The sequence below is a fragment of the Protopterus annectens genome, chromosome 10.part0 (assembly GCF_019279795.1).
Source record: "Protopterus annectens isolate FY-2018-M chromosome 10.part0, PAN1.0, whole genome shotgun sequence".
In the NCBI taxonomy this organism is placed as follows: domain Eukaryota; kingdom Metazoa; phylum Chordata; order Ceratodontiformes; family Protopteridae; genus Protopterus; species Protopterus annectens.
This window is the reverse complement of record NC_056744.1, coordinates 1,799,688,006-1,799,713,276: the sequence shown is the minus strand read 5'-3', so window position 1 is coordinate 1,799,713,276 and position 25,271 is coordinate 1,799,688,006. Positions and strand designations below refer to the sequence as shown.

General features: G+C 43.8%; 1 protein-coding gene across 1 annotated transcript in view; it reads right to left on the bottom strand.

The window, feature by feature from the left end:
* Window positions 1–25,271, bottom strand: part of LOC122814504 (Snf2 related CREBBP activator protein) — a 3,617,155-nt gene that overhangs the window by 234,280 nt on the left and 3,357,604 nt on the right. Inside the window, exon 26 of the mRNA XM_044087079.1 lies at window positions 24,968–25,144. Within this exon, the coding sequence (XP_043943014.1) occupies window positions 24,968–25,144 (177 nt within the window). The remainder of the gene's footprint in view (window positions 1–24,967; window positions 25,145–25,271) is intronic.

Below are 25,271 nucleotides of genomic sequence, written 5' to 3'. Positions count from 1 at the left end.
GTGGGACTAAATCGGTAAATCGTATTGTTGAAGCTGAAAAAGTTATTTTCTAGAACCAGCTTCAGGAGGGAGCATAAGGCATCTGCTCTGCTGGGGTGCATGTACCTGTGTTTAGTGAGGTAACTGTGCACATGCTTGATTCCTTCGTCATGAGGAATACTGGGGTACAGCGCAACGATGTCTAGCGTGACAAGTAGCACTTTAGACTGTGGGCAAGAGTTCTGAAACTTGTGGATCCTGTTTAGGAATTCCCACGAGTCTTTCAGGTAGAACTCGGCTGTCTGTGCTAGGGGGTTGAAGACATGGTCAAGTAGTTCAGAGATGAACTCTGTCTTGGTTTTTTTGGAAGACACTATGTGTCTCAAGGGGGGGTCCTCCATGTTTTTATGAATTTTGGGGATCCCGAAGAGTTTTCCCACCTCCGGGGAGTCAACTCTCATAAATTCTAGCTCATCCTCTGTGATGGCTTTGTTAGTGGTCAATTCGGGTAGGGCAGCGTCTATTGCTTTACATTTTTCTAGGACTTCCTTCTCATTTATATACCTACACTGATTGCACGCACCACATTTCACAGTAGCTTTCCTCTATTTCAACATTTTGGGTATTACTTTCAATCATCCTTTTCAAATTTGGGCCCATTTTATAAACAAACTGAGGGAATATACCAACCTTATGTGCTATATTTTCGTCCATAGTAATTAACTTCCAATGTTGTTTGATGATGTTCTCTATGTACTTCACAACAGATGAATACATTAATACACATACCCTACACTTTTGGTCTCTTGTATCCTTACTTTTTTGTACAATAGTATTTCCTAATAAAGGTTTATACCTCCTGTCCCATTCCGAACTAATATACCTAATTACATCATTTAATAATGGTTCTGGGTAACCTCTTACAGTAAACATGTCCCTGATATTTTGTAATTCTTGATTCATTATGTCCTTAGTGGAAGACATTCGGGCAGCACGTATACATTGCCCTTTAAATATATTTTTAAACGTGTGTGGGATGGTTGCTGCTGAATTCCAAATAGTCATTCGAGAACGTATCTTTTCTATATATACTAGATACAAAACCATCTTTTCCGTGACTAATATAAGTGTCCAAATAAGCAATACCTTTAAGGTTATAATTATATGTGAATTTTAAAAAATCTGTTGTTTGATTAAGATATATAATAAAAGGTTTAATGTAATCTACAGGACCATCCCATAATATAAACAAATAGTCTAAAAATCTTGAATAATACTTGACGTATTTAAAATATTTACTATTAAATAGTTGTTCCGTCTCCCATTCTAACATAACTAAATTTGCATATATGGAGGCACAAGATGCCCCCATAGCAACACCTGTTGTTTGTTTAAAGAATTTGTTCTCAAAAAAGATATAATTATGATCCAATATTAAATCCATCATATCAGTCATGAGGTTAATTTTATCCCATTCAAAGTTTGAAAATTTTCTTAAACTATTACTAAAGTATTCTAGACCAGTCTCTTTTGGGATACATGAAAATAGGTCAATAACATCAATAGTTAAGAAAACAAGATTCTTATTCCAAATTTGGGTTGTCAATTTACTAAGAAACACCCAAGAGTCCTTAATCAGATGGGTTATATTATTGTATACTGGTTTGGCCCCATCTGTCTATGACAACTCCTATAGGAAAAGTCTTCGACTTACTTCCTGAAATAATCGGTCTAAATGGTGGACTTTCCACATTTTTATGTATTTTGGGAATTCCTATAATAGAGGCTAAAGTAGGATGTTCTACCTTCAAAAATTGATATAACTCATCAGTAATCCTATGATCAATATTATATTCTTCTAGGGCCAGATCAATACGTCTGTACCCGATGTTTACTTCATTTAGGGAAATTGCTTCGTATTTACCAGATAGATGTAATATTTTGTATATTTCATTAATGTAATCTAATTTGTTGTAAATAACGATGCCACCCCCTTTATCGGGTTTCATGACCCTCACTTGGTGGTTATTGATCAAAATTTTCAAACATGTTCGTTCTCCTATGGTTAAATTGTCCTTCCATTCCATACTTTGTCTCAAATTCATTCTATAAGTCCTACAGAAACTATAAATGTCCTGACTAACAATTTTCTCAAAACTCCCTACAACAGGGTTGCTGATAGGCATGTATGTACTTTTCTTCTTGAGTATATTGGTATTCCTTTTACAACTAAAACTGTTTTCTGATTCACTCTTGTCAAACTGGATAGCTAAATTCAACCTGCGACAAAATAATTTTACTTCTGTAATTGTATCCACTAAATTTATGTCAACTCTAGGTATAAACTTCATTCCTTTAGAAAATAGTTTGTAAAAATCTTCAGAAATGCCATAATTGGTATAATTAAATACTTTAAAACCATTGTAAGTAGTAATAATATTGTTTTTACATTCAAAAGGTTCCATTTCCAATCTTTCTATTGAACCTTGACTCTTACTTAAAATAACTGGTGACTGTGTCATTACTCTCAAAAAAATGTTTTCCTTGATAGTGATCATGATCTTGAACTAATGTTCCTTTGTCACTTATTTTCTGCATCATCTCTTTCTCCTGTTCCAAGGCGTGAATGAGTTTTTTGGTGAATAACCACCTCTACCTTTATAAACATTCACCTCACCATCCACAGTACCTTCTCCAAATCTATACTGTCTGCCCTTCACATTGTCATGTCTACCCTTGGGCCAAATGTAGGCTCTGTGATGTGTATAATGATCCAAATCACTGACAATTTTCCTTGGTTTCCTTTTGTAAATATCCCTTGCTTTTTGGTCTGCTTGGGTGAATTGTTTCTCATATAACTTAACCCACTGTATGAAATATTCATGCTTCACAATTTCCTGATTCAAGATGTCAACATCATGTATTAATTGTATTATTTTTTCATCATTCTTTTTAACTAACAAGTTCATATAATTATATCCAAAACTGTCAAATAACAAGTTGAAATCATTCTTGGCTCTCGAATTTAAATCAACCCCCATGGGTATTTTAAAAAATCTAATACCCTTCGGAACAATTTTAAGGGAAATACATTTAGTAAAATACGCATTCTCTATTTTCACATTCTTGATAGACAATAACCATTTGCCTAACAAGTACATCTTTTCTTTAATACTGACATTACAATCATTAATACGGTGATCAATCCAACTATCATTTCTATCTTTTCTGTCATATTTAGTAAAATCATAGTCTTTTAAAAAACCTTCTAAAAAGTCACCACCTGTGACATTCGTTTTTTTGTTATTACTTTTGTGATTGTCAGTCAATTTAGTCTTATAATTCTTGCTCCCTTTTCCATTATAAATAATAGAATTGTTAGTATTGCTATCAGTACCTTTAGAAATGTTCGCTTGTGTTTTTGACACACCAGCATATGTTTTCAAGGTCATTGGGCGCTTAGGTTTCGCTCCCTGCCTTTCCATTTCGCTGTGCGTGTGGAACATACTACAGTCGAAGGTGAAGTCAATAGAATTTTTACTAGTGTCTTGGCGTCAACTCGATAGGCCTCCCCCTGTAGAACGATTCAACAAACAGTTCTTATCCATCGTATGTTGCCGTTGACCATTAGGAATTTCACATGGTGAGCTCGCATTAATCCTTGTGTGAGCCTCCACGCTGCTAGTTGAGCCCACTTCCAATGCCATCGGAATAGCTGGCTGTGCATCACAAGATTTTACCGTTTCGATTGTACTGAAGGCAACCAAAGTTACCAAACGTACCATCTCCGCTTTGAGTTCTACGATATCCAATTGAAGCTTGTTCAACTCGTCCCTGTCCGATGCAGCCTGGGGAATCTCGCTAATACCCTCCATACCAGTACAAAGTATAAATTCACAGCAGAAGCAACATAAATGAACCAAAGGTACTGGACGGCACAATGAGTCCTCAGCTTGAACAGGTCCCAGTTTATTGAAAAACACTAATAATCCACAACGAACAATAAAGAATCTAAAACCATAGTCCAGAACGTATGAGTTAAGCGCTTTCATCTGTCTAATGCAGACTTCCTCAGAACTGCCATAAAAATTTCAATTTCCTTTTTATATTACGTTTTGGCGCCAAAAGCTTTTCAAACTTTTAAAGTAGTATCTACCTAATGCATTACTTGTACAGCTATAATAAACACAATAAAATGATGTATTAATAAATACTATACAAACATTACTAATTCTAAATGTGCTAAGCAATTTTTCTACTTAATAATTCTATATGAACAAACATGATCCATGGGTCTTCCAGAATGTGATGGTAAAGCGGAAACCAAATCTGCCGAGGCCAATGAGGGGCTATAAGGATTATTGTCTGTCCCAGTGACTTTGCTTTCTGTAAAAATCTGGGTATCAGAGGAATTGGGGGAAATGCATAGAGGACACCCGGGGGCTAATCGTGGACAAGAGCATCCCTCGGGGACTGACCTGGCAGGGGAATCAGGGCAAAATAGCTTCTGCATTTGTTGTTGACATGACTGGCAAACAGGTCGCAGGAAGGCTGGCCCCATTTGTAGAAAATCTTGTCCGCAATCTCTTGTTTGAGGGACCATTCATGGGGCAATAAAATTGCCCTGCGCAGTTTGTTGGCTATGACGTTGGATTTGCCCGGGATGTGCATTGCTAACAGAAAACACTGGGATGGCACTGCCCACTGCCATACTCTTAGGGCTTCTCGGCAAAGAGGGATAAGACTTGATCCCGCCTTGCTTGCTCAGGTACCAGACCACTGACATGTTTGTCTGTCTGTACTGCAACTGTCCCAAGAGGAAGAGAGTCCTGAAAGTATTGCAACGCTTGAAGTACTGTTCTCATCTCCAGGACACTGATATGCAGATGTGATCCTTGATCTGTCCATGTGCCTTGGGCAGTCTTTCCCTGAAAATGTCCCCCTCCACCCTATCAGGGAAGCGTGCATGGTCACAGTGGCAACTGTAGGGGGAAGCATGAAGGGACGTCCTATTGAGACATCAGGATTGTGTGATTCATTGGAAGTTCTTGGTAAGACCATTGCGTGAATAGGAGCCAATGAAGAATCCTCATATGCATCCTTGCTAACGGGATTGCCAATATTGCTGCTGCCATCAATCCTAGTACTTTCAATACCTCTGCAGCTGGTGCTCTGTTCTTTGATACCAAGGACGTGATGTGTTGGTGAAGAATACAAACCCTTTCTGGTGGAAGACGAAGAGTGGTGGTTGACGTGTCTAATTCTGTCTCTATAAAAACGATATGCTGCGATGGCAAGAAGGCAGACTTTTCGAAGTTCACTGTAATGCCTAGCCAATTGCAGTGTGTCAGAGTAGCCTCTCACTTGAAGAAGTTGATGCCTGGTGGTGGAGGTAAGGAGCCAATCGTCCAAGTACGGAAACACCTGGAATCCTAGACGCCTCAGGTGAGCAATGACTACTGCCATGCACTTGGCGAACACTCTGGGGGCTGTAGTGAGACCAAAGGGGAGAGCTCAGAATTGATAATGACTGGCTCCCAGCCAGAAATGCAGGTGATCCCTGGATGGTCTGGCCATCTTTATGTGGTAGTACGCATCCTTGAGATTGATCGAGCACATCCAATTGTCTTTCCCTAAAAAGGGAAGTATGGGCTGTAGAGTGACCATTCGGAACTTCTCTTTCCTCACAAATTGGTTGAGTCTGCTGAGATCCAAAATGGGTCTCCAGTCCCCTGTTTTCTTTGGAGCCAAAAAGAATCTTGATTAAGTTCCAAATCCTGTTTGGTCTGCCGGGACTAGCTGGATGATTCTTTTTCTAGCAACCGGCGTACCTCTATTGTTGCTTGTTCCCTGTGACTGGGTGGAACGTCCAGGATTTTTTTGACGGTATGGGGCTGGGTGGAGAATGGTATGAAATACCCTCTGGAAATGATACTTTGTACCCAGTTGTCATTTGTTATATCTAGCCAGGCTTCAGGGTACAATGACAAGTGACCCCCCCCCCCCGAATGTCTCCAGCGTAGGACAGCCGGGCCTCCTTTCAGGAGCGCTGGTAGGACTGACCAGAGAAGTGATCTCTGTCACCCTGGTGATGCGGACCCCCTCTGCAGTGAGGCCGGCGTCTTCCATTGTAACCCCCTCCTCTGCCTGTGAGGGGGGGCTCTCTACGTGCGTCTTCAAAGATTCCTTGGGCTTTCCGGAACCACATCTTTACTCCCCTCTGACCTTTAGAATAGGGTCGAGTGGGAGTGGAAAAACGGACTCTGACAGCAGACAGAGTCTTTCCTTCTTGTTCACACCTGGTCAAAGTCTCCTTCACCCTTTGGCCCAAACAAGGATGAACCGTCAAATGGGGTATTCATAAAGGAAGACTTGAAGGGTTCCTCGAAGGAACAGAGTCGCAGCCAGGCATGCCTACGAAGAGCAACTCCTGCACCTGCAGCTCTACTCAAACCATCAGCTGCGTAAGATATGAGACGCATGGAAGAGTTAACTATTGAATTAAGGGTAGCAAGCTGGGTAGCAACTCTATTGGATACACTCGTAGCTACAGCACCCAGAAAAGCATCTCCCAACTCCTTAAGATCATCTCTCTGCAGTCTGTGAAAATGGGTCAAGTAGTTCAGTGATCTGAGTGAGAAAGCTGCTGAACTAAACATGCGTTTCCCACATCTATCGATGATCCTGGATTCTCTCTTAGGAGGATGGACAGACGAGGAAGTCTCAGACATTTCCTTTTTGGTGGCTGCCGCCACCACCATGGCATCAACAGGGACTCCCTTGGTCAAAAAGGACTTATCTATGGGGGCAGAAATATACTTATCAGGCTTCCTAGGGACAGGTTCAACAGATTCTGTTAACTCCCATGCCCTACGAGAGACCAAATCCATAAGCTCAACATAGGGCGGAGACACGCAAGAGGTGGAAGGTTGAGACCCGAACGCCTTCAGGAGAACAGACTCATCCTTAGTAGGGCTCTTGGACTGCCAATCACCCCTCTGCCTAAAAATTTCAAGAATCTCCGCAAAGGAGATGTCCTCAGAGGGGGATCTAGGGGACCCTTCTGAGTCATCCAAGTCGGTGTCTGATGTTAGAGACTTCTGTGGGGAGTCCAAGTGCCTCTTCTTGCATAATCTCTTCCTGGGAACTTCTTCAGGGGGAGCCTCTGGAGAGGTCTCAGAAGAGCAATGAACACCCTGTGGGGCTACCCGAGGCTCTGGGTCTCTACGCTTAGGATGATCGGAGGAAACAGAAACTGCCACCGGCACTTTAGGGGAGGAAGAGGCCAGACCTGGAGATGAGGAAGTCTTAGGAGACGACACTCGCCTCATGGCTTCAAATGCACCACGGTTCCGATGAGAAGGAGTCGACGGATCATGAGGAGCCATGATCCTATCCCACACCGAAGCCATGGGTTCAGAGCCTGAGGTAGGAGCCGAGCTCACCCGAGCCGAAGCCCCGAGAGGAAGAGTAGGCACTGACAAGTCCGTCTGACTATCCTCTCCGGACCAGACTGGAGAGTGTCGGCTCCTAGAGTTCCCGGTCAGTGCCGAGAACGTCCGAGCGGAAGGAGCCGATGACACTGGAAAAGGTGTTGGCTCCAAGGGATCCAAAATCATCAGGTCGGCCTCCTCCGGCTCCGAAGGTCCAGTATGGCTCGGAGGATGAGCAGACAATTCAGGAGTAATGGTCTTCAGCTCCGACGGCTGGGTCTGAGCCGACAGCAATTTAGCAAGGCCTGGTGCCTTTAAGAGCTTCTGAACCAGCCGGTCCATATCCAGATCGGATAGGCTGACCGAAGACCTGGAGGAGTAAATAGATGGCGCTGACTGGAGAAGTGGAGAGGGAGGTTTTTCGGCAACCGGTTCCAAAGCAGTGCCCCAGGTCCGAAAAGAACAGACTGTCTGCTCCGAAGACAGTGGAGCCGAAGTCACAACACTTTCCAACCTTTTCTATTTTTGTGTCCTGGATTGAGAGGAAGATTTGGACGATTTGCTGGCCCCATCCGGGTCAGACAATGCCTCTGTGAAAGGGTGTTTAATAATACCCCTGTCAACTAACTTAGGTTCATAGGTTGATACTAGGCTATCTGCCCTAGGGCATTTATAAGCCAACCAGAGTGTGTTTGGCTTTCGCCACCCTTTTAGATTAGTTGACTGTGCCTCTGTATAGTAGGTCACAGAAGGTAGCCATTTTAAGGTTAGTTTACTGTACCTCTGTCAAGCAGGGACACAGAAGAGATCCCAGGGGTAAACTTAACATCTCCCATCCACTCGTCAAGATTTCTCTTGAAGAAGGTCTGTGAGGGGCTCTGCCTAACATGGATTGGGATTTTGTTCCAGAGTGAGGGGAGCCTCTGGGATATGAATCTGTCCCTCCAGCATGTCCTATTTATTTCTGTGCTGAGGTTCAAGTCCCTGGAGTGTGTAGCGCTAAGGGACTTGGATTTCCTGAGGTGAAGCATGTCCATTAATTTTGGGTTGGACATAGCTTTATACGTCAGACACAGATCACCTCTGAGTAGGCGGTACGCAACTGAGTAGAGCTGGAGTTTCTTTAGCCGACCTGCATAGGGCATCTGTTTGAGCCCCTTGATCCTCTTGGTGAGATACTTTTGGGGTATTTCCAGTTGCTGAAGGTGAGGGTGTTTGGGCTTGAGTAGTTTTCCCAATCCATGTTTGGGTAGTTGAAGTCACCCAATATAATAGTGTCTGGTGAGACCTTCATATTCTCCAGTGTTCTCAGGAAAGCAGAGTGAGGTTCCTGTGTTTGGGAGGGTGGTCTGTAGCAGGCTACAAACTGAAAGGCAGTTTTGCCCACTGTTAGTTGCACATGGATGGTCTCCGATGCTTCGTGCAGTGCCACTAACCTGGAGGTGTGGGTATCTTTAATAAATATGGATACTCCTCCTCCTTTTGTGGTTCGGTCCGAGTTTTGGGGCTGGAAAGCATGGTATGAAGTATAACCTGTTAGTGCTGGGGTGCTCTCAGGAGCCTTGAACCAGGTTTCTGTTACTGCACAGATATCGATATTCTCCATACTGAGGAGAGTCTCGAGTGCGTGCATCTTGAGGTTTAGACTTCTGGCGTTGAGCAGCATTACCCTTAGTTTTTTTTTTCTTTGTGTTGTCTATGGGGGTGGGTTTGTCTTTTGCGCCTTGCCTAAAAAAGGCACTATGGGGGAGGCAAGAGCCTTTGCCAGTATTCGAAAACCCAGGGGTGACAGGTGCAAGCTTGTCCCTAGCGAAGCAATGTGGTTTGTCGAGCATGTCATCCGAGGCTGACAGACACTGGATCCCCTTTGAATGACACCAAAACTTTAGCCAATTGTTAAAATTGATAATTTTGTCTTTATACTATGGCATCATTCTTGGTGAGGGTAAGATGCTTCTCAAGGTCAGGGTCATACCGGCCTGGGCTACATGATCAAAGAGCTCCTGTACATCCTTTTTCATGTAGTCCAGGGAGGTACGTCTCAGGTCATTCACACCTGCATGGACAATGACGGAGTCACATTTGTACTTGCTTTGGAGTGACCCGAGTGCTTGTGTTATGTGGCGGATCCTGGCACCTGACAGGCAGCTTACAGTGACCTTCTCCTTGTTCAGCCTGGTGAGTGGGACGCCAGTGTGTCTGACAACAGAGTCACCTATTACAAGTGCATTAGGTGTGTTGTTTAGCCTTAAGGGCTGTGACTGTGTGGCACATTGACTTTGTGAGCTATGTGCTACGTGGATATTGTTTCGTGGTAGGTGTTGCTTGGATGTCTGCTTTGGAGGTCTCTGCTGCTTAGGCAGATTTTTATTTAGAGCCTCCGAGTATGTTTTTGTGTGTATGTGTTTCATTCGCTGATGCGATAGGTCTATGTGAGACTGGATTTGTGGTGTGTGTGGTTACCTTCTCCTCCTGACAGGCTGTACCAGTACTGGGTTTAGAGAGCTTAGCCTCCAGTTTGGCTATACAGTTGCATCTCTCACATATTTGAGCTTGTTGGGAGGAGGAGAGGGTGGTCTGTATACACAAGGCAGTTGTAACATTGACTCAAGATTCCCAGATTCAGCAGCTGGACTGGAGAGTAAACTCGAAACTGACCTTTGGACATGACTGAATAATATAGGGAACTACTTACTGACTGACCAGAAAGAACCCATAGGGAGCAAGTGCTTTGAAGGAGTTTAAGAGGTTGTAGTGCTTTAGTTTGTGTTTACCTATGAGATTACTTATACGAGCAAGTGCAGGGCTTTAGAATGAGAATAGAGTGCTTAATTAGAGATTTAAAGCAGTTCTAAGGGAAAAAGTGAAGAGCAGACTTTGTGGAGCCGGGAATACTTTAAACCTGTTTAAGCGGCGCTGCCCGATGCTGCTCTGTACGCAAGACTGCAAGCACTCGAGTGGAAAACCAGTGGCAGATACTACATGACTCCTGCAGGTGCACGTCACCACAACAGTACGCACACTGCACATGCGCATCTGTAACGGACATCTTTTGTCTGCAGTCTGAGCACTTCTTGAACTCAGACTTAGGATGTTTTTCCCTTTCTTCAGACATAGCAACTAACTTCCTGAAAAAAATCACAAGATCAAAAAACAACACTATTTAACTATATAAAAATAGTTAAACTCAAAAATGTGTAATCTAATAATATTCAAACAGCCCAAAAGGGGCAACTCTAATATATCTAGAGGCTATATACAATTCACTACAACAGCAATGCAAAAAGACAGCACAAAAGCCCAAAAAGGCAACTAGTAACAAGAGTAATCCAAATTTCAAAAAGCCCAAAAAGGGCAACTCTAATCTAACAAGCTGGCAGGTAAGAAAAGGCCCAAGGCCAACAGGCCAAAGGCAAGCACTAGAGACTGACTGGGAAATAGGGAAAAACAGAAAAATCTGCTACACTAGGTAATACTATGTAAATATAATAGTAGAAAGATATAAAAATGCAATGGAAAAACTTGCAGAAAGTTGAAAACTCCCACAATAGTCTCGAGCAATGCTGGAAACCAAGAGATCCGTGCCATGGCAAACTAGATCTGAGGTAATTCCAGCAGTGCACTGTGGGATAAGGGGCTAGGTGTCGAGCTATTGGAAAACTTTGAGCTTGCTAGTCGGCCATGTCAGAGTGGAAGATCGGCTCCGAACCCATCAGTGAAGAATGAATGGCGAGATTGAACAACTTCACATTGCTAGATCATAGTTTTTTTTTTTTTTTTTTTTAAATATGGGATAGGGAGAGAAAAACCAGTGAACCACCAAAAAAGGCGAGAAATAGAGCAGGACGAAAAATGCAGAAAAGGGAAATGTTAATAGGAAAAGGAAATGTTCTAAAGACTTGCTTGATTTTTAAAACGAAACAGCAGTCAACAACCATGTCTGGATGCGAAAAATGGCAAATGAGATCTGTGGGAAATTATGACTACACAGCATCATGGTTAGGGAGGAGCTTGAGAGTTTGTAGGCTTCCAGGAGGTGAAATAGTGGCAGGGTAGGATCCAAATCCCTTATGTCGAGGATGAATGAAAATTGACATCAGATGTCTCGATCTTTCCTCGCAAGAAAGTGGTGGACACCTCTTTTACCTGCAGATAAAATAATCCTTGTTTCTCCTTTCCCAGCTGACTCAGACAGACAAACTGGTCTAATTGGAATATTGAGGCTCATGGGCCACAGTGGCCTCCAATGAGGTAACACTAAAGGGCACAGCAGAAGCAGAATGAAGGTCTGGTGGGGTAGCAAATGTGCCTCAGTGGAGTCAGCCTACAACAACATGAGAGTAAGATGTGGTTATCGGTCACCTCATTCCTTAGCTTTTTTTTCTTTTTCTTCTCCTGAAGTAGGGGGAGCTGCCACAGGGAAAACACCCACAGCCACTCGCACCATGTCTTGCAGGAAGACACAAAATACGTTTAATCGACTCCTAATGGTCTTTGAGATAAATTACCTGCAAACTGAATATGACCTAGCAACATGTTGAGCCCACAAAGCAAACAGCACTCACAAAGTACAGTTTTGTACCTACCATAAATGTAGATGTCCGAACAGGATAGCATCTGCAGTCATAACAAATGGGTTGTCCTGTCGTCAGGCAGCCCTTCAGTCGGCCGGATTCCAAAGTCTGGGTCCGGCTTCGGCTGATGTCGCACTTCACCCGACGTCATCTCTGCTGGTCTTCGGGTATAAAGGCATCAGCCGACGCCATTTTCCTCAGTGTTTCTTGCCCCAGATGCCAGTTGCCCTCTAGAAAAGTTAGTTTTGGAAGAAAAGCCAATGTTACCAAAATAGTAGAAGGCAAACACAAAAAATAAGCATGTATGTACATATATACAAACAAATACACCATAAGAGACCCCCCCCATCTAGCTATTGGGAGGGTAAATACCCTAGGAGTACCACAGAGGGGAAGGAGGGTGGGTAATCCTGACTGCAGATGCTATCCTGTTCGGACATCTACATTTATGGTAGGTACAAAACTGTACTATGTCTTTCAAGGATGCATCTGCAGTCATAACAAATGGGTAGAATACCATAGCCAAAGTAGGGGAGGAGGAAAGGGAATTATGGTGTAGTTAGGATCCCTTGCAGTACAGCAGTGGCAAACCCTGCTCGGGATCTAGAGTATAGAGGTAAATTATAATGCTTGGCAAATGTATGCACGGAGGTCCAAGTAGCCGCCTCAATAATGTCCTTGGTTGCCACTCCTCGTAAGAAAGCTGTGGTAGTGGCTGTAGCCCTTGTTGAATGAGGTCTTATGTCCTGTGGAACTGGTTTTCCATGGTAGGAGTAACAGAATCTTATGCAATTTCCTATCCATTTGGAGATTGTCTGCTTGGAAATTGCTTTTCCTTCCCTTCCTGTTGCATAGGCCACTAAAAGCTGGTCAGTTTTTCTGTTACTTTTGGTTCTGTCCAGGTAGTAGCGTAACTGTCTATGTACATCCAAGGTATGTAGCAGCCTTTCCCCCCTGTTCTGTGGGTTGGGAAAGAAGGTAGGTAGGTGGATTGCCTGGTTTAAAGACACTCTGGATACCACCTTAGGCATAAATGTAGGATTAGTTCTCATGGACACTCTATCTTGATGGAAGATTAGGAAGGGTTGTACTGCCATTAAGGCCTGTAGTTCTGAAACCCTCCTTGCTGAAGTAATTGCCAGTAGGAAAGCAGTTTTCCATGAAAGGTGTTGAAGATCTGCTGTTGCTGCTGGTTCAAATGGTGGGAGTGTCAGTTTTTCTAGCACAAAATTCAGGTCCCATGCCGGTAGTGGAGGTTTCCTAGGAGGTTTTACATTCTTGATCCCTCTGAGGAATTGCCTGAGTAGAGGATGTGAGAAGACAGGTGGATCGAAGCTGTATTCTGCAGAAATAGCTGATGCATGTATCTTGATGGACGAATAGGACAGGCCTGTATGTAGAAGCTCTGCCAAGTACTCCAGGATGTTAGCAATGTCTATGTTTGACACATCTTTTCCTCTTTCAGCACTCCAAGTGACAAACCTTTTCCATTTTCCTGCATAGTTCCTTCTTGTTGAAGGTCTGCGGGCTTCAAGGATAATGTCTTTAACCCTTTGGGATAGGTCTGGGTTAGTTGTTGCTATGTGATGTTCCAGGCAGTCAGTTGCAAGGTTTTTAGGTTTGGGTGCATGATGTTGTAGTTGTTCTGAGTTAACATCAGGGGTATTGACCACATTCTCCCCTGTGACATGCTCCTCAGCAAAGGATACCAGTGTTGTCTTGGCCAATTCGGAGCTATCAGAATTATCCTTGGGTGTTCCTCTTTGATTTTCAGTAGTACCTTGTGCATCAAAGGAAGAGGTGGAAATGCATATGCTGTCAGGCCTTTCCAACTGAAGGATAGAGAGTCCACCTTCCATGCAAGTGGGTGGCACGTCCTTGTGCAGAATTTCTTGAGCTGGTGGTTGAGTGGGGATGCGAATAGGTCTATTTGTGGCATTCTCCATTTCTTTGTGATGGCCTTAAAGATGTCCGGGTGCAGCATCCATTCGTGAGCATCCGAGGTGGTTCTGCTTAACATGTCTGCTAGGGTGTTTTCTTTTCCTGGCACAAATATTGCCTTTAACTGGATGTTGTAGCTCAGAGCCATATTCCAAAGGTCCATAGTCATTCTGCATAGGGGGTATGAATGAGTGCCTCCCTGCTTGTTGATGTACCACATGACTGTGGTGTTGTCTGTCCTTATCATTAAATGGCCTTCGTTGAGGAATGGCCTGAATTTCTGGATTGCTAGTTTTACTGCCAGCATTTCTTTTTGGTTTATGTGCAGGTGCAGCTGGTCTGGAGTCCACAATCCTTGTATGCACTTGTCCAACATGTGCGCCCCCCAGCCTAGGTCTGAGGCGTCCGTTGTGATGGTTTGGTTTGCTTGACAGTTGTGGAAGGACAAGCCTAGGTTTGACTGGCATGCTTGAGCCCACCATAGGAACTCTTGTTTCAGGCATGGGATTAGTGGAATTTCGGTTTCTAAGCTGTGCCTGTGTTGAGACCATAAATTCTTTAGGTACCACTGTAGCTTTCTCATATGCAGTCTGGCATGGGGGATCAGGATTATGCATGATGCCATGAAGCCCAAGGCCTGCAGTATTTTTCTTGCTGTTAGTTTGTTCTGCTTTGTTAATGCCAAGAAGTAAAGAGGAAGTTGTTCTTGTTTTTCTGCAGTCAGGAATGCCATTTGTTTTACTGTGTCCAATTCTGCACCCAAGAATGTTCTTGTCTGGGATGGGATAAGTCTTGACTTTTTTAAATTGACTGTGTATCCCAGGGCTTGTAGTAAGCAAATGACCCTTTGTAAATCTGTTGTCAGCTTTTCTTTGTTGTCCGCTTGTAACAGGCAGTCGTCCAGGTATGGATAAATTTGGATTCCCTGTAGCCTGCAATGAGCGATTACTGATGCCAGGCATTTTGTGAATACTCTGGGCGCAGTAGATAAGCCAAAGGGCAATGCTGAGAATTGATAATGCTCTGATCCTGCAAGAAATCTGAGGTATCTTCTGCAGTTTGGTCGTATGGGGACGTGCAGGTATGCCTCCTTGAGATCGAGTTACCAGCCAACACTCCTTGCCCAGCATGGGAAGAAGTTGCTGTAGGGTCAGCATTTTGAATTTTGGGACGATGATGTATGTGTTTAAGATGGACAGATCGAGAATAGGTCTCCAACTTTTCTCTTTTCTTGGAACTAGAAAGAGTCTGGAGTAGAATCCTTTGCCCTGTTGTGTTGTTGGTACTCTTTCCACAGCTCTCATCTTTGTTAGTTGAGCTACCTGCTTTAGAGCTTCTGTTTTTTGAGTTGGAGGTAGGTTTGGCATTCCTCTTTTTACTGGTAAGGTGTGGAAGTGGAACCTGTAGCCTTGGTCTACGGTTTGTAAAATCCACTTGTCTTTTGTGATATAGTGCCAATTTTTCGAAAATAAGGCTAACTTTCCGCCTAAAGGTGCTGCTATTTGCTCCCTGGTAGGCGGTGTCAGAGCCAAGTCACTGTGATTGTCCTGTTGCAGTGGCAGTGGTTGTGTCCCGTGCCTCGCTGGTTATTGCCTTGCCACTGGCGTCCTCTATAGGCACCTCCTCTGGGTTGATTTCTGCCTCTAGAGCGTCTATTCCTGCCTCTTTGAGATTTTGAGGAATCTGGAAAGGACCAATTCTTGGCAGGCCAGTTCCTGCTAAACCTTGGGGGCTGAACCTGTAAGAAATCCTTAACTGTTTGTACAGATTTTGCCTTCTCTTGCATTTTCTTCATTACTTGCTGAGCAGAGGTACCAAACAGACTGTCCTTATCCATAGGAGCATCTAACAGCTTTGCTTTAACATGATCCGGCAGGACCTGTTCTTTCAACCATGCATGCCTTCTTATCACTGTGCCAGTCATGGCTGATCTAAATGAAGCCTCCAGTGCATCATAGCCACATTTTAAAGAATGGTTACTAACCTGCTGTATGTTATTCACCATTTCTAAAACATATTTCTTATCTAAGGATTCATCAGAGGACAGTTTCTTAGTTAACTGATCAAGCATAAACTCTTGGTATTGGATCATGTGAAACTGACAGTTTAAAGCTCTAGCTGAGAGAATAGCAGAGGTGTAAACTTTTTTGCCCCATCTCTCTAAGGACCTGGATTCCCTTTCAGAAGGGAGAGGGTTTTTTGCTGAAGTAGAAGCTACTGCCTTAGGCCCCTGGGATATAGTCTCAGGATCTGCAAGTGGGGCCTTGTAAAGGTGGTGATGAGTGTGTGGCACCCTGTAAAATCTGTCTGGTTTGGCAGGGGCTGGGGGTAAAGAATCAGGTGCAGTGCAAACATCATTAAATGCATCATCCACAACAGGTAAAACTGGAGGTATAGCTAAGGGTCTATGTTGTGGTAAGTGCAGAAAGGTCCTAAGCCTTTTTCTTGAATCTGAGAAATCTTGTCCCTGCCATTGGAATTGTTCTCTCATGGCATGTAAGGTTTCCCCAAAGGAAAATTCCTCTGGTGGAGAGGCAGATGGAATGGATTCATCAGCATCGGAATCTTCATAAGTGGAAAAAGGAGCCTCTGGCTGGTCTGCAGTGTCTGAGTCATCCGAAGAATCATCAGAGGACTTTGGCTGGGGTGGCTCTGCCCTAGGTCTCTTTTCTGGGGGCTGAGAGGCCCTGTCTGGGTGAGATTGGGATCCCCTAATTAAGGAGATTAAATCCTCTGCCAGAGTAAGCATTTGAGAATTAGAAGTGTGTCTGTGTGAGGGGGCCTTAACAGGCACTGATTTAACAGTTTTGGCTGCTTTGGCCCTGGCAAAGGCCTTTATAGACATGGCTGCAGGAGGCCTAGCAGCACCACATGCTGGGGTAGAGACATCCAAAGGGATGGTGTCAGATAAGTCACTAGAAACCACAGTAGTAGGCAAAACTTCAGAGGCCGATTCAACTAAGGTAGCAGGAGCCTCGGTAGTAGTCATGGATTCGGCTGAGGATTGACCGGTTTTCTCGGTTTCGGCCGAAACCGAGACACTCGCGGCTTGCTTAACCGTGGTTTCGGCCGAAACCGCGGACCTCGAGTGTCGGTCTTTTTCTTTGCGTTTTTTAACTATTTGGGTAGTCGGAGGATCCGACGGCATAATGTACGCAAAATCTGAGCCGAAAAACTGTTCAGCAAACTCCGACCGACGCCTAAGCGTTCGTCGGTTGAAGGAAGCACAGGCTAAACAGGCTGCTACGTCGTGGTCTGGGCCTAAACAAGGAAGGCAGTAAGAGTGGAAATCTTTATGAGGTATTTGTTTCCCACAAGTTAAACAGTTATTTACTTTTTCTGACATCGGCTGAGGCAAGAAAGAGTCCCCAATGGGGTACTTAGCTTTTTAGAAGTCTTCGAAGTAGTATTCGGTAGTAGGAATCTCTGGATCTGACCGACCGGCACTTGCGAACAGCTTCTGCTTCGGGCGCCACGTGGCAAGAAAGACAGAGGAAAATGGCGTCGGCTGATGCCTTTATACCCGAAGACCAGCAGAGATGACGTCGGGTGAAGTGCGACATCAGCCGAAGCCGGACCCAGACTTTGGAATCCGGCCGACCGAAGGGCTGCCTGACGACAGGACAACCCATTTGTTATGACTGCAGATGCATCCTTGAAGGACATCCACACTTTCCTTTTCTGACAAACAATTACACAAAAATTTCATAAGAAAAAAGGAAGGGTCTCCAACAAGGTACTTACCAGCCTGATAATGTGACAAGGCAAGGCTAAACAATATGCAACACTTAAGAATCTGCGTAAGTAGGCTAGCAGCAAGAAGGTTCTATGTTTTAATGCATCTGCACATCTTTCATACTAGCATGTCCCTCTCTTGTTGAGGGCGGATGTACTGCATGCAAGGGAGGAGTCCAGAGCCTTGTAAGGTGGCCAGATATATGGTACCCTGGGCAGGATACATTCCATACACAATGGCTACTGAAACAGTGATCTAATAAAGAATATTTGGGTCCCTAACTGCATTACCGAAGTTTGAAAACTTTGAATATCATGCAGCTGAGACCATATGATCGAAGTTTTGAAACTTCAAAACTAAAAAAATACATAAAAACAATTTTTTTTTGTTTACGTTTTTGCTGGGGGGCAAGCCCCCATGCGCCCTCATACCCCCTACTAATTAAATATACAGACTCAGAAATTGCACTACAGCGAGGAAAAAGTACAGTTGTGTACACTTACCATAAATGTAGATGCTAGAGTGTATTCACTGTTGCAGTGAATACATTTGGGTAATCCGCTGGCAGATTGCCCTCAGTCAGCCTGAATTCCAAAGCCTTGGGTCCTGCGTCGGTTGCTGTCTCCTCTTCCATGACGTCAGGTCATCAGGGGTATAAAACAAGCAGCCAACACCATTTTCTTTAGTATTTCTTGCCCCAGATGTCAGGTGCCCCCAAAAAGGTAGCAAAAAAAATAGATATATATAGATATATATAGATATATATATATATATAAACACACACACACATATGTATATATATATATATATATATATATGTATATATATATATATATATATATATATATATATAGATATATATAGATATATATAAACTATACATACATGCATCAATACAAACTTTACCGTCATCTACAAGCAAAAACACCACATAAGTTGTAGATGATGGAGAAGGAAAGATAAACTCCAAAATGAAAAGGGGATGGCAGGCGGGTAAACCTGGACTGCAACAGTGAATACACTCGAACATCTACATTTATGGTAAGTGTACACAACTGTAGTATGTTTGTGTTTCACTGTTGCAGTCATTACATTTGGGTAGAATCACAAAGCTATGGATGGGAGGCTGGAGCTAAACAGCATTAGGTGCGGCTATAAGGCCCTGCAGAACTGCAGTGGCAAAGCCTGCCCTGGACTTAGAGTAGAGAGGCAAATGATAATGCTTTGTAAAGGTGTGAACAGAACTCCAAGTAGCAGCCTCTAGAATGTCTTTGGTTGGTACTCCTCTGAGAAAGGCTGCTGAAGTAGCTGCAGCTCTGGTGGAATGAGATCTAATGCCCTTGGTCACAGGTTTGCCATAGTGTAAGTAGCAGAAACGAATGCAGCGGCTTATCCACTTTGAAATAGTCTGCTTTGAAATAGCCTTTCCTTCTGATCCTGCAGCATATGTCACTAGTAATTGCTCAGTTTTTCTTAGAGCTTTAGTCCTGCTCAAGTAGAATCTTAGCTGTCGCTGTACACCCAAGGAATGCAGAATTCTCTCCCCTTTGTTCTGCGGATTTGGATAGAAGTTTGGCAGATGAATAGTTTGGTTAAGAGCCACACTGGAAACCACCTTAGGCATAAATGAAGGATTGGTCCTCAGGGACGATCTGTCTGGGTAAAATATGATAAAAGGCTCCACAGCCATGAGGGCCTGTAGCTCTGAGACTCTTCTTGCTGAAGTAATTGCTAGGAGCAGAGCTGTTTTCCATGATAAGAACTTTATAACCGCAGTAGCAGCTGGTTCAAATGGAGGCAGGGTGAGCTTTTCCAACACATAACTGAGGTCCCATGCAGGTATTGGTGATCTTCTGGGAGGCCTTAAATTTTTGGCTCCTCTAAGATACTGCTTTAGTAAAGGATGAGAAAAGATTGGTGGCTCTGTACTGTAATGAGCCGAAATGGCAGAGGCATGGATTTTAACTGATGAGAAAGATAGGCTTTTGTCAAGCATCTTAGTCAAGTATTGTAATATCTGAGGAATATTTGGCTCTGCTGTATTAGTTCCTTGTGCTTGATTCCAAGCACAGAATCTCTTCCATTTATCAGCATAAGATGTTCTAGTACTACACCTTCTGGCTTCCAAAATGACATCCATCACAGCTTTACTGAGAGGAGTTGTTTGTATAACTACATGACCAACCATGCTGCCAGGTTCAGTGTTTGGAGTTGATTGTGCAGGATCTGATTGTTTTGCTGGGACAGCAGCTGAGGTCTTTGAGGTAAGGTCCAAGCTGGGTATTGAGACAAGTTCCTTAGGATTGGGTGCCAATGCAGGGCCAGTCCGGGGCAATTAGTATCATCTTTGGTTTCTCTTGTCTGAATTTAGTAGGACCCTGGGAAGAAGAGGCAGGGGAGGAAAGGTGTAAACTGATAGGTTTTTCCAACTGAAGGATAGGGCGTCCACTTTCCATGCTTGTCTGTGATAAGTCCATGTGCAGAATCTTTTCAATTGATAATTTTGAGGAGAGGCAAATAAATCTATGTCCGGGCTCCCCCATTTCTTTGTTATCATGCTGAAGACTTGTGGATCTAGTTTCCACTCGTGAGGCTCCATAAGGTTTCTGCTTAAATTGTCTGCCAGAGTACTTTGTTTTCCTGGCAGGAATTCAGCTTGAAGATGTATTTGGTAAGTCAAAGCTGTGTCCCACAGTGCCATGGCTAATCTGCAAAGGGGGTATGAGTGTGTGCCCCCGTGCTTGTTTATATACCACATAACCGTGGTGTTGTCCGTCTTTATCAGTAGTTGTCCTGGATGAAGTAAGTCCTTGAAGGCGGTCAGGGCATTTTGAACAGCTAGCATCTCTTTTTGGTTGATATGCAGATGCATTTGTTTTGGGGTCCATATGCCCTGAATGTATCTTCCCACCAGGTGGGCCCCCCATGCATAATCTGATGCATCTGTTGTTAAGGTTTGGCTGGCAGGGGGTAGACTGAAGGCCCGTCCCATGTTTTGGTGACATGTCTTTGCCCACCATAGAAACTCCTGTTGTAGGCAGGGAATGACGGGAATCATTGTTTCCAGACTGTGACAATGTTGACTCCATAAACTTTTTAGGTACCATTGAAGTTTCCTCATATGCAGTCTTGCATATGGAATCAGCAGGATGCAGGATGCCATGAAGCCCAAAGCCTGCAGAGTTTGTCTTGCAGATAACTTGTTTTTTGTTGCCATCAGTTTGAAGTAGTCAGTTGCCTTTGCTTGGCCAGCGTGAGGTAAGCCATCTGGCAGTTGTATTCAAGCTTGCACCCAGGAATGTTATCTTTTGAGAGGGGACCAGTTGTGATTTATTTTAGTTTATTGTGTACTCTAGGGCATGTTAGAAGCCTTTTCACAAATGCCAGGTGTTGAAGAAGAATGTCCTTTTTCTCTGCTTGAACGAGACAGTCGTTCAAGTAAGGATATATTTGAATACTTCTTTGTCTGCAAAAAGCAATTACTGGTGCCAAGCACTTTGTAAAGACCCTGGGCGCAGTAGATAAGCCAAAGGGCAGTGCAGATAATTGGTAATGCAGTAAGACAGCCTTGAAACAGAGGGATGATCTGCAGGATTCCCTTATTGGGACATGCAGGTATGCCTCTTTTAGGTCTAATGTCACCAGCAAAGCATTCTTGCTCAGCATGGGCAGAAGCTGCTGCAAAGTCAGCATTTTGAATTTTGGAATGTCCAGGTATGTGTTCAAAATTGATAAATCCAGTATTGGCCAGTACAGTTTGTCTTGCAGATAACTTGGTTTTTGTTGCCATCAGTTTGAAGTAGTCAGTTGCCTTTGCTTGGCCAGCGTGAGGTAAGCCATCCTGGGCAGTTGTATTCAAACTTGCACCCAGGAATGTTATCTTTTGAGAGGGGACCAGTTGTGATTTATTTTAGTTTATTGTGTACTCTAGGCATGTTAGAAGCCTTTTCACAAACGCCAGGTGTTGAAGAAGAATGTCCTTTTTCTCTGCTTGAACGAGACAGTCGTACAAGTAAGGATATATTTGAATACTTCTTTGTCCGCAAAAAGCAATTACTGGTGCCAAGCACTTTGTAAAGACCCTGGGCGCAGTAGATAAGCCAAAGGGCAGTGCAGATAATTGGTAATGCAGTAAGCCAGCCTTGAAACAGAGGGATGATCTGCAGGATTCCCTTACTGGGACATGCAGGTATGCCTCTTTTAGGTCTGTCACCAGCAAAGCATTCTTGCTCAGCATGGGCAGAAGCTGCTGCAAAGTCAGCATTTTGAATTTTGGAATGTCGAGGTATGTGTTCAAAATTGATAAATCCAGTATTGGCCACTAGGCCTTGTCCTTTCTGGGTACCAAGAACAGTCTTGAGTAAAAACCTTGTCCTTTTTCTTGTTCTGGTACTGGCTGAATGGCCCCCATATCCATGAGGGATGTAACCTGTTTCTGTGCCTCTTGCCCATTGATTTTTTGGCAGATCCGGCCAACCGTTTGCCATTGGCAGAGTATGGAAACAGAATCTGTATCCCTGTGATACTATGTTTAGCACCCACTTATCCTAGGTTAACTGCCAATTTTGAGCAAAAAGTGCTAATTTTCCCCCTAAGGGTGCTACCAAAAGGTAAGTGCTTGGTGAAGGCAGAGGGAAGTCATTGGGACTGTTTTCTGTAGGGTTGCGCTTTATTTCCTCAAGATTTGGAGGTAGAAGCACCCCATTGCTTTGACCTGTAAGAATCTTGTGCCTGGTATCGGGAACCCTTAGGGTGTCTGGATTTGGCCCTTTGAGCTCTGTCAGACACAAGAAAGGACCAAATTTTTGTAGGCTAGTGTCTACTGAACCTTGGTGGCTGCACTTGTAAGAAGTCTTTTACAGTTTGCATAGACTTAGCTTTGTCTTCCATTTTCTTTAAAACCTCTTCTGCCTTAATACCAACCAGAGTATCATGCTGTAAAGGTGCATCCAGTTGTTGTGTCTTTCAGCTTTTCCCGGTTAGGGGTCGCCACAGCGGAATTCCGGTCCGCTAATGATTGATAGTTGATTTTTACGTGCCGAGTTACCAGTCCTGATGTACAACCTTCAATGAAGGTACGCCCATTCACGCATGTCTCCACACAGAAGACGCTCTAGCTGAGAATCGAACCGGACACAATGTCTTACGGTGAGGCGACAACGCTGCCGCAGCACCACCACTGCGGGATCCATGATCAGGCAAATTTTGCTCTTTTAGCCAAGCATGCCTCCTAATCACAGATTAATTGCGGCCCTGCAGGAGGCCTTTAAGGAATCAAAACCACATTGCAAAGTATGCTTTCCAACTTGTTCAGCTGCATGCAATAATTCCTGCAATTCTTTATTTTCTGCACATTTAGAAATCAACATCATTTTCTGTTTCAGCAATCCCCTAACAGGTTGCTGATACTTGAGCATATGAAACTGGCAGATTAAGGCCCTAATTGCCAAGGTTGCAAATGTATAAACCTTCTTTCCCCATCTATCCAGTGCCCTTGAATCTCTGTCAGACAGGGTAGGATTTTTTGCTGTTGAGGCCTTAACTCCCTTTGAACTCTGTGAAATAGTTTCAGGATCAGCAGCAGGGTTTCTAAATAAAAATTTGTGAGAGTCAGGGCCCCTGTAATATCAGTCAGGTTTGCTGGGAGCCGGAGGTAAGGAGTCAGGGGTCAAACTTGACTCCGAAAACACATCATCCACAATGTCTAAAACAAGGGGTATGGCTAAAGGCCTGTGCTGAGGGAGAAGGAGGAAATCCCCGAGCCTCTTTTTTGATTCTGAGAAATCTTGACTCTCCCAGTGAAAATGCTCCCTCAAAGTATACAAGGTTTCTCCAAATTAATAATCCTCAGGAGGTGATGCAAATGGGATAGACTCCTCTGCATCACAATCCTCATAGGGAGGTATAGATAATTTCTAATGAGAAGGGAAAGCAGAAGAAATAGAAACCTGATCTGAAGATTCATAATCAGTGTCTTGCCTAGGCCTCTTATCTGGAGGGGGTTGGGAACCCCTGATCAAGGTAATAAGGTCTTCAGCCATTTTGATCATCTGTTTTTCAGGCATAGCGGCCTGTGCATGTAACTCATGCGTCAGTTTTTTAGCTTTAGAAGTTGATTTTGTCTTTGGTTTTGCAGCTGTCGTCGGTTTGATATAAAAATGTTGAGGCCTGAATACACCCTCAGAAGCTGGTGCTTGCTCAGCGGCTCTGGACCCATCCGAGGGAGATACATCCGTGGGTCCAGTACTTTGAGTATCTTGCGGCATGCTGGACTCCACATGGGACTCGGTAGGGGCCTGCGACTTGAAAGTAGCGGGCATCAGGGGCTGCGAAAGCGCCTGAGTACCGGCGAACTGGCAACTGGCTTAGGAGAAGCTTCGTCGTCTGCTTTGGACCTCGCCTGTCTGTCTCTGTCCTTTTCTTTGCGATTTTTGTGTACTCTGGTAGCTGTATTGCTATCCGACATTTATGGGTAGTTAAATCCGTTTCCAAAATATTTTGGGGCAAAAATATACAGACGCTTAATAGTGCGTTGGTTAAATCTAGCACAAAACCGACAGTCAGGCACATTGTGATCAGGGCCTAGGCAAGGAATACAGTATAAATGGAAATCCTTATGAGGTATTTGCCTCCCATAAGTAATACAATTAACTTTTTCTGACATCGGTATGGAGCAAGAAAAAAGTTTCCCCAATGGGGTACTTAACTTTAGTGAAGACTTCGGTTCTGAAACTCGAACTCGAATATTTCAGGAGTCGACCGACCGGCACTTGCGAAATGCTTCTGCTTCGGGCACCGCACGGCAAGAAAGACTAAAGAAAATGGCGTCAGCTGCTTGTTTTATACCCCTGACATCATGGAAAAGGAGACAGCAACTGACACAGGACCCAAGACTTTGGAATTCAGGCAGACTGTGGGCAACCTGCCAGCAGATTACCCAAATGTAATGACCGCAACAGTGAAACACAAAGAACATCTTTGGTCATATGTTGTCAGACATGTGATGTTCGAAATTTTGAAACTTTAGTAATCTAATAGGGACCTGAACATTTACAATAACACCATATACAGAACACATCTGACACAGTGACACCATGATGGCACCAAATAAGAGCAGTAACAAAGTTTTCCAGTGTAAAAGAAACCTGTCAACAGCAGCTCTGCACAAAAAAATACCTTTACAACTACCGTACAAAACAATGAAGTGGAACCCTGCAAAGCTGTGCAACATACAGTGTACTAAGCACATACATGAATAAATATACATTACTTTACAATGGAGCTGCATCAGAATAGCTTCTTACCTGCTCCAGAATCTGGGTCTGCTTCACTGAAGCAGAGTTCTCTTCGTCTTCCTCCTCCTCTACTTCCTCTTCTTCCTTTTCATTATGGCGCTGAGGTGGTTTAGTGGGAGACTCAAGTACAGTTTCTTTTTTTCCAGGCTCATCCAGTGGCATGTCGAAGAGCTCTCGAATGGTTTGCTGTTGCACAAGGAAACAAATCTATCAGACTCTGACCGAAAAGCTAGAAATTAGACCTTCCCTTCTAGCACAGAACACTTGCTGGCGTACTCTCAAGTTCCAGTGCATGCCAAAGTACAATAATTTA